Genomic DNA, 12,792 nt, shown 5'->3' with positions numbered 1-12,792 from the left:
ATTGTCAATTCTAACAAGTTTAATTTTCAATAGGCTCTTCACATCAGTGCAACAAATTTTTGCAGATTCAATATTGGGCACAGTGGGCTGCCCGCACCTGCTCACATCTGTAATTGTTTTATTGTCATCCTGGAAATACATGCACATCATCAGGTATTCATATTGAATATTTGAGCACAGCCTGGGTAATAGGGGAACAATATTATATTTTTCATCATCTTCTGTTATCAAAATTGTAAAATATATTATATGCTCCATTATATTTGCATAATTTGTAGATAAACATCTTATGGCCTGTTTCTGGTGCACAGGGTCAAGTTCCTGGTCTACAAAATTACAAAATATGGCCTTGCAATCCAAGCTATACAGGGCAATCACACAAATATTTCCAATCAATTTTGTTTGGAAATATTGATGACTGTGCAGAAGAAGTATCTGCATGTTTATATGTGAAGTATTGCATGCTATATTCTCTATGGCATTTAGGGCATATTTTTGTGGGAGTTCTGTATTTGTCTGGATTACAAATCTTTTGGTGCTTAGCCCAATTGGGGCTGGATATATTTTTATTGCATTGATTACAATATTTTTGATTCGGCATTTTTGTTGTTGTTTATTATATAAGATTTCCTGGGGTCCAAATCAAAATTCTATGCTTAATAAAAAATATCAGTTGGGTTCAGCAATATGCTTTCTATATTTCTTGTCTATATTTAATATGTTAATATTATTAATTTTTATCCTCGGTTTATTATATAAAATTTTTTGGGTTTTAAATCAAAACTCTATGCTTATTATGACAGGTTGTAAAGCCAATAGCCTACAAGTGGAAAAAGAGAATAAATATTGATCTAAACTGACCTTCCACAAATACCTGCACGGACATGCATGTCTAGAATGGCAATGACCTAGCACTGTGTTATGTATTGATTTTTTGTATAACAGGCTGGGACAGATATAAGCCTGACTCTAAATAAGAGTGGATTACAACAAACAAGCTGGATGTAACAAATATCAGATTTTTTATACAAAATATAAGCCTTTTTGTTCAATATATCAGAAATTGAATAATAGGAAATGTTTTATATTAAAACAAACAGGCCTGTAGTATGAGAAGCACTGTAACAACACATCTGTACTCCTCAGCCACTCTCACAATACTGGCTGATGCAATGCAAAATCTCTTTATATACCCTAAGCCGGGCCAAGAAGAAAAAAACAGGAATTTCCCATGAATTTTGTTTTTACAAGAAATTCCCGAGGGCTTTTTTACAGGAAATTCCCGAGGTGTCATATTTTTCACGGGAATTTCCTGAGAGCTTTTATTAAAATTATCTGGCTGATGCAATTTTGTTTGCATGCAAAGCTTCAATACTCGGGAATTGTGCACATTAATCACTTTGATCTCAATAGCATAAATACTGAGAATCACTTGAAACATGCAAAGCAAAAGTTCAATACTACCGTGTCGGGAATTGTGCACATTAATCACTTTGATCTCAATAGCATAAATACTGAGAATCACTTGAAACATGCAAACATATGATGTAAGAAATAAGAGAGTCACAGAGCAATTCTAGAGGGGCTCTGCATATTGCATTGTTTTAATATTAGATAAACAAATTGAACCTGGTATCCAATTAAACTTAAACCGGAAGTAAATATGTGTGGGTGGGTATGGGTTTTTGGCTTAATTTTAAGTATGTCCAAAACAATATAAAAAAAAAACTTATTTTTAACAAGCTTATGGACAAAAATCTGGCTGATGCAACTTTTGTAAGTGTGGGCAAATCAATCTGAGGGGGTCATACTTTCCGAGAAATTCCCAAGGACATTTTTACAAAAATCTTGGATTAGACAGGGTTCCACACTTGAGCAAAAACCTCATATGGGCATGTTGAGCTAGTTTTAAGTGTAGCCAAATCTGCTTGAGGGGGGTTCATACTTTCCTGAGTTTATAATACAGTCAATCATACTACTCACATATGGCCCACTCCTTATTAAAGTTATGCCCTATGGTCAGATGATCTATGTGAACACATATTGTGAGACAGTGAAGAGACTGAAGGGAACAGAGCCATTCAAAATACAGGAAAGGCCTCTTGTCTGATCATCCTCCATGACAATGTCTGGCTGCATGTCACCATACAAACACAACAACTGCTTCAGAAGTTTCGGTGGGAGCACTTGGCCTACAGCTACAATCTAACCCCTAGGGACTTTTATCTTTTTACAAAATGAAATTAGTTTTTGGGAGGAAAAATGCTTTGTCGACAACGAAGAGCTGCAGCAAATGGCAACTGCATTTCTCAATGAACTGGCAATAAAAGTGTATGACGAAGGTATGAAAAAACTTGTAAGTCCCTCAGTACTATGCGTGCACCTATGTAGAAAAATCAAACTAACTTCTTTCCTTCTTTTTATTACCAAAGGAGTACTACTTTCTGAATGTGCTTCATATTTGGGGTCAAGGTAAATATTTTGCCAAAATAACTGTGAATTGGATCTGTGTGAAAAAATTAAGAAGTGTGTTGTGGAAATTTTTTTGAGGGCCGTATTTTAGGAGTGTGGATAAATCACCATGGTTGAGATACCATTTTCAATAACCTATATTGTGTGTGTGAGACTATAATTTCTGTAACTTAAAAATCACCAAACTATGGAAAATAAAAAAGTAATTTATGACCTGAAATTTCCATAAACATCTCCTAAAAAATGCCTTAACAGTGGCATAAATTTCTAATTAAGAAGTTGTGTGTTTCATACAATTTCATTCATTCATTGTTTTCTGCCCAGGGCAGGTCTTTCCTTGCAACCTCTATGCTGTTCAATCTTCAGCCCTTCGCTTTTTGGCCAGATTAAGAAATATTTATTGTCAGCCAACAAAACCTTGTGCCACAAAAACATACACAATAGGAGAAAGGGAGTGAATGATTTTTTTCAACACACTCTTCTCCAATAATGAAGATGAAATTGCTGAAGAGACCCTCACAAAGAAACACCCTGGAACAGACTAGGGCTCAAACCTTGAACTTTCAGTGGTGATATAAACAACTCAGCCACCAAGACAACTTGTGGAAAATAGGAACAAAAATCACTTAAGAAATTGCTAAATGTAGGGACCACTGGGGTAATTGTGAACAGGGGTATTTGTGAACACTGATTAGTACAGACAGGCTATTAGATGTATGGCCATTTTTATTATTGAATATTGTGATGTATGTATTTTTCTTGGAGCTGATGATTTTTGGACATATTTTCCCACTTTATTAAGTTTTACAGTCCATTTAACCAAGGTTTTTTTTTTTTAAAAAAAAAGAGGTTTTTAGTTTTCTCAGTTGTTAAAAACTCGGGTATGTGTTGCATTCTGTTGCAGTTCTATTCCAAAATTTTGGTGTGCCTGGTAGCTTAGGCTTTAGCCTTTCACACTGCAGGCATGTTTACCCAATATTTTGTGCAGTTTAAGAGTTATTCCCATTTAAAATTCTCTTTTTGAAGTAATTGTGAACAGTGTTTTGGGGTATTGTGAATGCTGGATGGAATTGTTACATGTACTATACTATACTTCAGTTATGCCACCATTTTTATTTTTAAAGCAGCTATTTTAAATATTAAAACCTATTTTGATCAGTCGCCAATATTTTAGTGGCCGCGGTGGCTCAGTCGGTAATGCGTCTGACTACCATGCTCAAGGTCCCGGGTTCGATATCAGGCCGGTTCAAATCCGGGAACTTTTCTAACGTTGGAAGCGGCTCCGGTGCCCACCCAGCGTCGAATGACATGGGTACCTGGGGGGGAGGGGTAAAGGTGGTCAGGGGCATGATGCTGATGACATCACCCCCACTCACGACCGGATCAAGAAAGTGTGGGGCGTTACCCCCACACCCCCTATTCGCCTTCATGGCGTGGTGCTAAGCACAGGGGAGCACTTTACCTTTTTTTTTTGATCAGTCTTTGCGATGCTTTTGGTTTGCTTCATACTGTTGAAGTTTCAGAATTTTCTTCTGAAAATGCAAGATGGGGTTGTTACATTCTCAAAATTTTTCGGTAATGTAAGGAAAAAAACTGAACACAGATACATATGCTGTGTCCATGAATGGGACGACGAAGAAGGTGGAGTGATCGTGAACGAATTAACTATAGTTGGTGATAATGGAACAAACTTTACACGCACGGAAAAAATATATTCCATTCCATTTAATGACATCATCACTGTGTTACCAGACCCAGAAACAAAATATTTTCAGGAAAAACTGTCTCTCGTCTTTCCTGGAAAGGTAGATGTTATGCAGAAAATGTGATATACAGTAATATGCTTTTTTTCATTTGCATTAGGCTACTTTCTTTTCAATTGTTTTACTAACTACATTTTCCCCCTTTGTTTTATTAGTACAGTAGGCTATTTGTAAGGTTTCTTCAAACAAGGCACAAAGTTCAGTTAACTCCAGAGAAAAGGAAAAAGAATGTTTCTTACAACTGTTTCTTTCCAATATTTATTTGTACACTTGTGTCCTGTTTATATGTTTGGAGAAATATCAAAATGTAAATATTTGAAAGTGTCTTCATTTCCCCCATTTAAAGTAATGGTAAAAAATCAGGGGTATTTGTGAACGGGGTAATTGTGAACACAGGTACATTGAACACTTACGGACAATGTTTGTGCACATCATTGATCCACATGTCATCCATTCACAAATACCCCACAGATACACTCTACAGGTCTTATAAATAGAAAAGACAGACCATGTTCACATTTACCCCAGAAATTGAAAATCTCCCAAAACCTGAAGGGGTAATTGTGAACATCAATCTATTCCGTAGTTATGCAATATTTCAATATAATTTTTTTATTGTATCAACGAAAGAGCATATGCCTTCTGGTTATCCAGGGAAAAAAAAAAAATAAACAATACACATTCTGAGTTCTGAACCTGCAAAGTCCAAATTTGTTTTTCACGTTCACAATTACCCCCAGTTGACCCTACAAAGTTATTAGTACCTTGAAGAAGCTAAAATGTGCTGCATGTGACTGAATAATGGTAAAATCCAGTGGTCGGAAGTTGCTCCCTACTATAGCTAGCTACAAAAGTTGTAGCTGTAGCGGTGCTACATTTTGAAAATTGTAACTGTAGCGAAGCTACAAAATTCATGTAGTTCTAGCGAAAAATTTGCTACAGCTACATTTCTTCTCAGAATTTTGACATAAATTTTCAATGTGGCAACAGCTTAAAAAAAAATAATCAAAAATAACGCTTACTTTGCAGGAGATTCGTAAAGACAAAGTCTGTTACATGGAAATACAGATAATCTAGATTATAAATATACCAATATCGCACATTATAGATATTTGTGTAATTTATTACATATCTGAATATTTCTAATATACAGATAACTGAATATATTCAGGCTAACAGCTATGTTTCTTTGAGCTGCATCGCTCAACAGCCTCGTTTGCGACACCTCCGGAACAAATCCTGTGGATATCCATGGTGTAAAAGACAGAAAAATGTCATTAATTATTGTGTAAAACACAACTTACAGTGCAAAAGCGAGCGATCCATTCCCCACTATAATGACAAAGCAATAGTGCCAGCAATTAATGTGCTCAGTACGTCGCTTTTCTGTAACTTTTGCTAATCATGAAAATGAAGATGAATGTAACTCAGAAAAGAAAGGGACCAGACCTTGCAGTTCGGGTGGAGAGCTAAATCTCCCCCTTAGTATATGGTAGTTTTTGCATTGCAATCATTGAGGAATCTTTGTGCCATAATGTAAAGAGTATACAAAATTCCGCTTTATGTAATTTAATGTGAAACATTAGAGACACTAATCGAAGAAACTAATCAATGGATTTCTATTTGTCGAGTATCAAACAACAGTTTTTGACTCAAAAAAATTCAGACCATTTTTAAAATTTACACAGTAGTCTGCAGAATGTCCTACATAAACAGTACAATATCTGTAGTGGCACAAGAGTCTTCCTTTAGAGCAAGTAGTGTCAGAGCCAAATGGGAAAAGTCGGACATGAATTAAAAGGAATGGATGTCTGATAGCCTTGCATCAGTTGTTATAAAGTTAGAATTGCCAAATATTGCAGACTGCATACTTCTTTAACCTGTCTCTGCCCAGAAGTAAGCCATTCATTTGTGCAAGCACAAAATCAAAATTCTTGCAAAATTTGAAAAATCATCGTTATTTTTGTAGGTTTTTATAGGTTCAAATTAAAATGTTTCATAGCTCGAGGATGGCAAAGGACATGGCCTCTCCCTTGGGTACGGGCCTGTCACATGATTATTTCAAGTTTTTATGCAGAAGTAGCAGAAAAGTAGCGAGTAGCACACAGGAGTAGCATAGCAAGCTGCTTTTTGGTAAATGTAGCTGTAGCTGTAGCTAAGCTACATTTTGGAAGAGTAGCTGTAGCGAAGCTACTTTTAAAGATGTAGCGTTCTCATCACTGGTAAAAACATTCTCAGTCATATATAAATGGACAAATATGTGTACAAATTCTGTAATGAAGCACCTTGATTTAATTTATTCATTCATAACATGAATTTGAATAACATTTCACCTTAAAAAAAATCCAAAGACATGAAAATCCTAGCCTTAGGTTGTTTGGATTTGTACATTTTATCAGAACCATTGTACGAGGGTTGCTGGAAATGTTTCTGGAAACTACCACCAACAGTGGCACTAGGGTTCCGCTATTATAAAATTCTGAAGAATATACCTTTTTTATGTTTAAATTATCTTTGATTTTTTATTTAAGCGTATTCGTTTATTTTTCACAGCAGTTTGAAGAAGTAGTTTCATGTGAGAAATGGAAATTTCTCGTGAACACTTTCGGGCAATGAATTTTTATAATTTCAAATGTAGTTTAACACCGAAACAATGCATCGAGTGACTTCATTTGGCTTCTGGGGAAGAAGGACCATCCAATAGGACTTGTGTACAATTGGCTTTCCAAATTCCAGCATGGTCACATTTCTCAGTGATGAATTTTGTGAAGGTCGTCCATCCACATCTGTTGTTGCCAGTAATGTTGATGCTGTGTGTGAAATGATTGAGAGAGATCGGCATGTGACATACCGTGAGATTCAGGCATCCTTGAGCATGGACATGAAAGCAATACATACGATTTTGCAAGGTCATCTGAACGTACGGAAACTTTCAAGCCATTGGATCCCACACAACTTGACCGAAGCTCAAAAACAGGCTCGTGTAAATTGGTGTAAAGAAATGCTCAAAAAATTCAACCGAAGCAAGTCAAATTTGGTGAACTACATCGTTACAGGGGATGAAACTTGGATCTATTCATACGAACCCGAAACTAAACAGCAATCAACTGTTTGGGTGTTTCAAAGTGAGCCGAAACTAACAAAAGTTGTTCGTTCGAGGAGTGCTGCCAAGCAAATGATTGCTTGTTTCTTCGGTTATACCAGACATGTGGCAACAATAGCTTTAGAAGATCGAAGGACTGTAAATGCTGAGTGATATACAACAATCTGTTTGCCAGAGGTCATTAATGAATTGCGTAAAACAAACCCAAATCGTCGCATTATTCTTTACCACGACAACGCCAGTTCCCACTCAGCACACCAAACTGTTGATTTTTGTCCAGTAGAAATGTCGAATTAATGACTCATTGTCCGTACTCACCTGATTTATCACCTAATGACTTCTTTTTGTTCCCACACATGAAAAATGAGATGCCTGGTGACCGATTTATGTCGCCTGAAGCTGCTGTTGACGCATTCCGAACAGCGGTTTCTGAGGTATCAGCTTCAGAATGGAAAAAATTATTTCAAAATTGTTTTTTTGAGCGTATACAAAAGTGTATCGATCTTAAGGGTGAATACTTTGAAAAACAATAAAGCCATTCCCAGAATTTCACATGTCTTTTTCCATATTGATTGCAGAAACTTTTTCAGCAGCCCTCGTAATTGATGAGTCCCACACCATGGCTGTGCAGTCTAAGGTGCAAGCCTTGGGCTTCTGCTGTGTGACACGTGCAGGTTCGAGTCTCCTGGGGAAATCGTAACAACTTCGCTCCTGAGATTTCGGCGAGAGTATGGGACCGGTAGCCACTCACCAGCGTGAGGCAATTGGAGAGTTACGAATGAGTAGCATAACCTGGTCATGGAAACCTACAACAATAACTGTGGGTTCATCGTGCTGACTACACGTCTCCCTGCAACCAGTTGGATGATCTCCCACCTCAGCAGGTGTGAGTGAGGCCGGCAGTTACGCCACAGGTTATGTTGTGTGATGATGCTCATATTGATTGCGTTAGGAAGTAATTGATAAGTCTCCATACCCATACCTTGCCACCTTGTCAGATGACCAGTCCAGCACTGGACATAGCTGTAAATGATTGGAGGAAAGTGGAGTGTGTGTTGTGGGGGTGGGGGGCTGTCTGCTCTCCATCCTTTTTTAACAGGTATTTACAGGAGCTGCTTGTATGTCGAGGAGAGCTGGGACTGACTACACATATCTGTTAATGGTCAGCCTGGACAGAATATGCAGCTGTGCAACTTATCCTATTGATTACTGTCACTGGCAATATCGGTATCAGGGACGACAACGATTTTCTGAGTGCATCTGCAAATGCTCTCAGCCATAGAGTATTTCATGTAGAGGGTCTGTTTCATCACGATCTTATAGTTTTTAATTGTCTCTTCTGATTGGCAGATCCGGGGTTTAAGGGGTGAACCTTCCACATAGTACACCAAATTGTCAACCTCACTTCCACGTAGTACACCCTGGACTGCATTTTGCAGACTAACGAGGCTCTGGCGACTGGCCGGCCAGTATAATTCTGTTTTCCTGTGTTTTGTCCTTGTGTGTGCTGATGCCCCTTTACAGCCTCAGCTTTTAACTGAAGTCAGAATATTTTAATATTTTAGTGACACGACATAACCAGTGCTCGAAAAATTTTCTTCAAAGTAAGGCACCAGCTCTGAAAATCAAGCACCAGGAAACCACCTATTAGCAATTGTGCATACTACAGTATGTTTCAAACTTTGAAAATGTATATCATAAAATCGTAAGAGATATTTACACCAGGTTTTCTGCACTAAACTAATCCTGTAGGCTATCACTGGGTTCATAAATTTATGTTAGCATTTATCTAAATAAAAGCAATTACATTATTTTTAAAAAACATTGTTAATTTGCTGAAAACATCTCAGAACTAATATTCAACAATAAATACCAACTCTTAAACAATTTGTGGGATCACATGTTGGTGTTTGACTGGTTTTAAAACAGTGGCTTTGTGAGGTACAGCAGAAGCAGGGCATTTTTATGGAAAAACTCTTGCACATGAGTGTAAGAATGAGTAGTAAAATACTCTTCAACAATGCACATGCTCTGCTCCAATGAATACGCCATGCTGAATCGATTAAAAAAACAGGCACAGTAGCAGCGAAAGTGAGTGAAGAGAATTCAATGTAACCAGGGGCAGTCTAGTATTCTCTCAAAGAGTTCAATTTCTGCACAAAATCTTGATTTATGATTTTTCACGTATATGTATAGCCAATACTTAGACACATGTTGCATGCGACTGTTGGCAATATTTTGACCTGCTTGTGTTCCCATATACGGAGATATGTCCCAAAAATGGCACTTTTCACTTACCCATAAAATCGCCAGTCAAAAATTCATCAAATGTTGCACATGACCAATATTGGTCGCAAATGACAGACTGACATGGCATCAGTCATCAAATGTCTAAATATGACCCTTCGATAATTTCTTACATATGTTTCTTACTCAGAAGTTCATTTCTGGAAAAATTTGAATGTTTCTTTCAGTCGGTTATTAATTTATATAATTTTCTGTACGGAGTGAGCTAATAATTTTAAGCATTGAAAAATATCTGAATGATGAGGCTTTATAATGGAGAAAACCCAGTGTAAATATCTCTTACGGTTTTCATGATATACATTTCCAAAGTTTGGGTTGTTCGACTTTTGAAACACTCTGTATAAGATGCTGAGCATCATGGTATTCAAAACATCGTTAAATTATTTGAGAAAGTAGGAAATGGGGTGTTGGGCGACAAAGGGTAAGAAATTGTTACTGACTATGGAATGTTCACAACGTTGATAAAAAAATATAAAAAATTGCTAACTTACGATGTACTGCAATTAGATTCATTAAAATTTTGTACATATTACAGCAAAAGATCACAGTCGCCAGGCTGAAATCTTTAGTCGCCAATTTTTCAAGCCCTGGGCATAACAATTACGTTTCTTTTAGTTATGGTAAGGGGCTCGACCCCATATAATGTGACGGGTGCAAAATAGCCTAAGTGCTGACACACCCAAAATTTTAACTTTATATTCAAATTCATTGGCAGATCCCAGATCAGAACAACCTTGAAGAAGAAAGCTTTTGAGGATGCAGGTCTTCCGGTAAGGACAGCCATCACAGCTGCAACAACTGCCACACCCCAACAAACAATGATGGGGAAGTCTGCCGAAGTTACCTTGAACATGCTGAATGCCTCGGAATCTGAGGTTGATGTTGAGGGACTTGCGGGGGATGTGAAGTTGGAATTTGACGGAGCAACTGAAGAAGTCACTTCTTGAAAGTTTCAATAGTACAAACAAGACATTGAGTAATTGTTTTTATGTGAATGTGTGATGTGATCTGATAACTGTATCTGTATCATTGACCTAATAACAGTATAAGTTCTTCAAAAAGTAAATTTTCCCCAAGAAGCATAATAAATGTGATTTTTAAGTATAAATACCATAAAAAGCATAATATCGGATTTCATATGTAGAGGATAATGATCATGAGACTGTATATCAATATGTAAAGCACATGAAAAAAATATTATATTTTATTAAATGATGAGATGAAATGGATTGCATAGTTGTATACATTTCTAATTGCAATGCCAACAATGTGTTACCTAAAATTTAAGCATCATGTATGCTAATTATGTATTCTTCATTGTCCGTTTATATTATGTCATAATAAGAACTGCATTCATTATTTTTCCTAGTGAATGTTATGGATAGGTAAAATTGGCATTTTCTACCTTGCGTGGCTGACAAAATGTACTTATATTATTAAAGAAGTCATGAAAATGTGTTGTCTCTCTCTTGAACTTTTAAGTTTTTTAGTGAGTAATATTTTATATTTCTTTAATACAGCATTTCAACACTGCACATGCATGTTGAAAAATATATATTTTAATCAGCTGATATTATTGGTCTGATAATGATGTGAGTTTACTGGTAAATTTGCTGAGAGTTTTGCCAATTTCATACTTCTTTTTTAAAAATACTACTTATTTCACCATTCTGATGTTATTATTCTTATGAATATAAAATCGTGTATTGAAGGTTGTGATGTTGCCATAAGAAGACAGCCTCTTCATCAAGGTGGATTGATTTGAATCATGTGACTTAAAAAAATTCACTGATTTAAATCACTTTAAAGATACTCCCTCCGTTCCATAATATGGTATAGAAACAGGCCTTTTATGTTGTTCCACAATATGGTATAGATATGTGAAATTTTAATCTTGTTCCACAATATGGTATAGATATGTTACATTGTAAAGCATTAGAGGGTTAGGCTGTATGTTAGGTATAGGCTACAATGTGGTTTACAATTTCATACTCATAATAATGTATTTTTCCATTCCATTATTTATTCCATTTTCCTTGAATTGGAGTAGGAGTTGTAGAATGGCACTACGACATTCGGCTGTTAATTGTTTTGCTTTGGTGTTTCTACTCACATTTGCCTTGGTTACTGGTGTGTTTCCTCGTCCTAGAACGCCACAACGGGTGCCCACTTGACTGACGTCCATACTCAGATTCGTATATGCTTCCTTTGCATGGCTTGTGGTACGCTCTGCACAGTGAATGTCTGACTGGATGAAGGATCGCTTCACTACTGCACACACAATCATATCCAACAACTACTTGGATGTGCATGTGCAGTAAATCAGCACATTCATCCTGTGTGTATACCATATTATGGGACAGAGGGATATAATTTATAGAATAATGTGCATAAGTAATTTGTAGATACCAGAATCACATTAATCTCGTAATCATTCAATGGTGTGTATAAGGCTCTAAGATAGGAAATGAAGGTAAAAAATATGTGTACTGATGGGGTGAAGCTCATAGGAAAGGAAAATATAATATGTAAACTGTAAACACAATTAAATTTCTCTTGATTAAAAATTCAGTAATTTTTAGGTAAAAATAGCAAATATGTTGTGTAGAATAATATACAAAATACTAATCATGTTCAATCGTAATTAGTGTCATTATCATTAAGTTGTAAATAAACATGGCAGCTGATATTTTGCAAACTATTTCTAAAAATATCGCCAAATTCAGCTACAAAGACTGTAAAAATATTAGAAGTTACAATTATATAGTATATCAAGAATGTTTCATTTTGACTGGAAGAAAAGTACTGAATTTTTGATAGTTTCATTAACACACTCAACAAACTTTTCCAAAGTATGTTCATATATACAGTGTCAGAAACAGAGAAATGTATATTTACATATTTATTACATTTTTTATTATTTGCTTTAATCAAACTGTTCAAACATTTTACAGGGCTGTTTACCAGAAAAAACTTTTCTATAATAAAAAAATGTATATATCTGTACTGTGCCGAAAAACACACAAGCAATTTGAGGTGTGGTTTTTTAAAAAGAAAATTAAAAAATCGATTTAAATAACAAAAATCTGATTGAAATTTTAAAAAAAATAATCAAGAATGATTTTTCCCCACCTTGCCCTTCATTCA

The 12,792-nt window shown here is 36.0% G+C and overlaps 1 protein-coding gene across 1 annotated transcript in view; it reads left to right on the top strand.

The window, feature by feature from the left end:
• Nucleotides 1-11,099, top strand: part of LOC145985693 (BPTF-associated chromatin complex component 1) — a 48,747-nt gene extending 37,648 nt beyond the window's left edge. The window contains exon 4 of the mRNA XM_083119762.1: nt 10,361-11,099. Within this exon, the coding sequence (XP_082975888.1) occupies nt 10,361-10,592 (232 nt within the window). The 3' untranslated portion in view covers nt 10,593-11,099. The remainder of the gene's footprint in view (nt 1-10,360) is intronic.
• Nucleotides 11,100-12,792: the final 1,693 nt, after the last annotated feature.

The sequence above is a fragment of the Lepisma saccharinum genome, chromosome 3 (assembly GCF_977018435.1).
Source record: "Lepisma saccharinum chromosome 3, izLepSacc3.1, whole genome shotgun sequence".
NCBI lineage: Eukaryota > Metazoa > Arthropoda > Insecta > Zygentoma > Lepismatidae > Lepisma > Lepisma saccharinum.
This window is presented reverse-complemented; position numbering and strand designations above follow the sequence as displayed.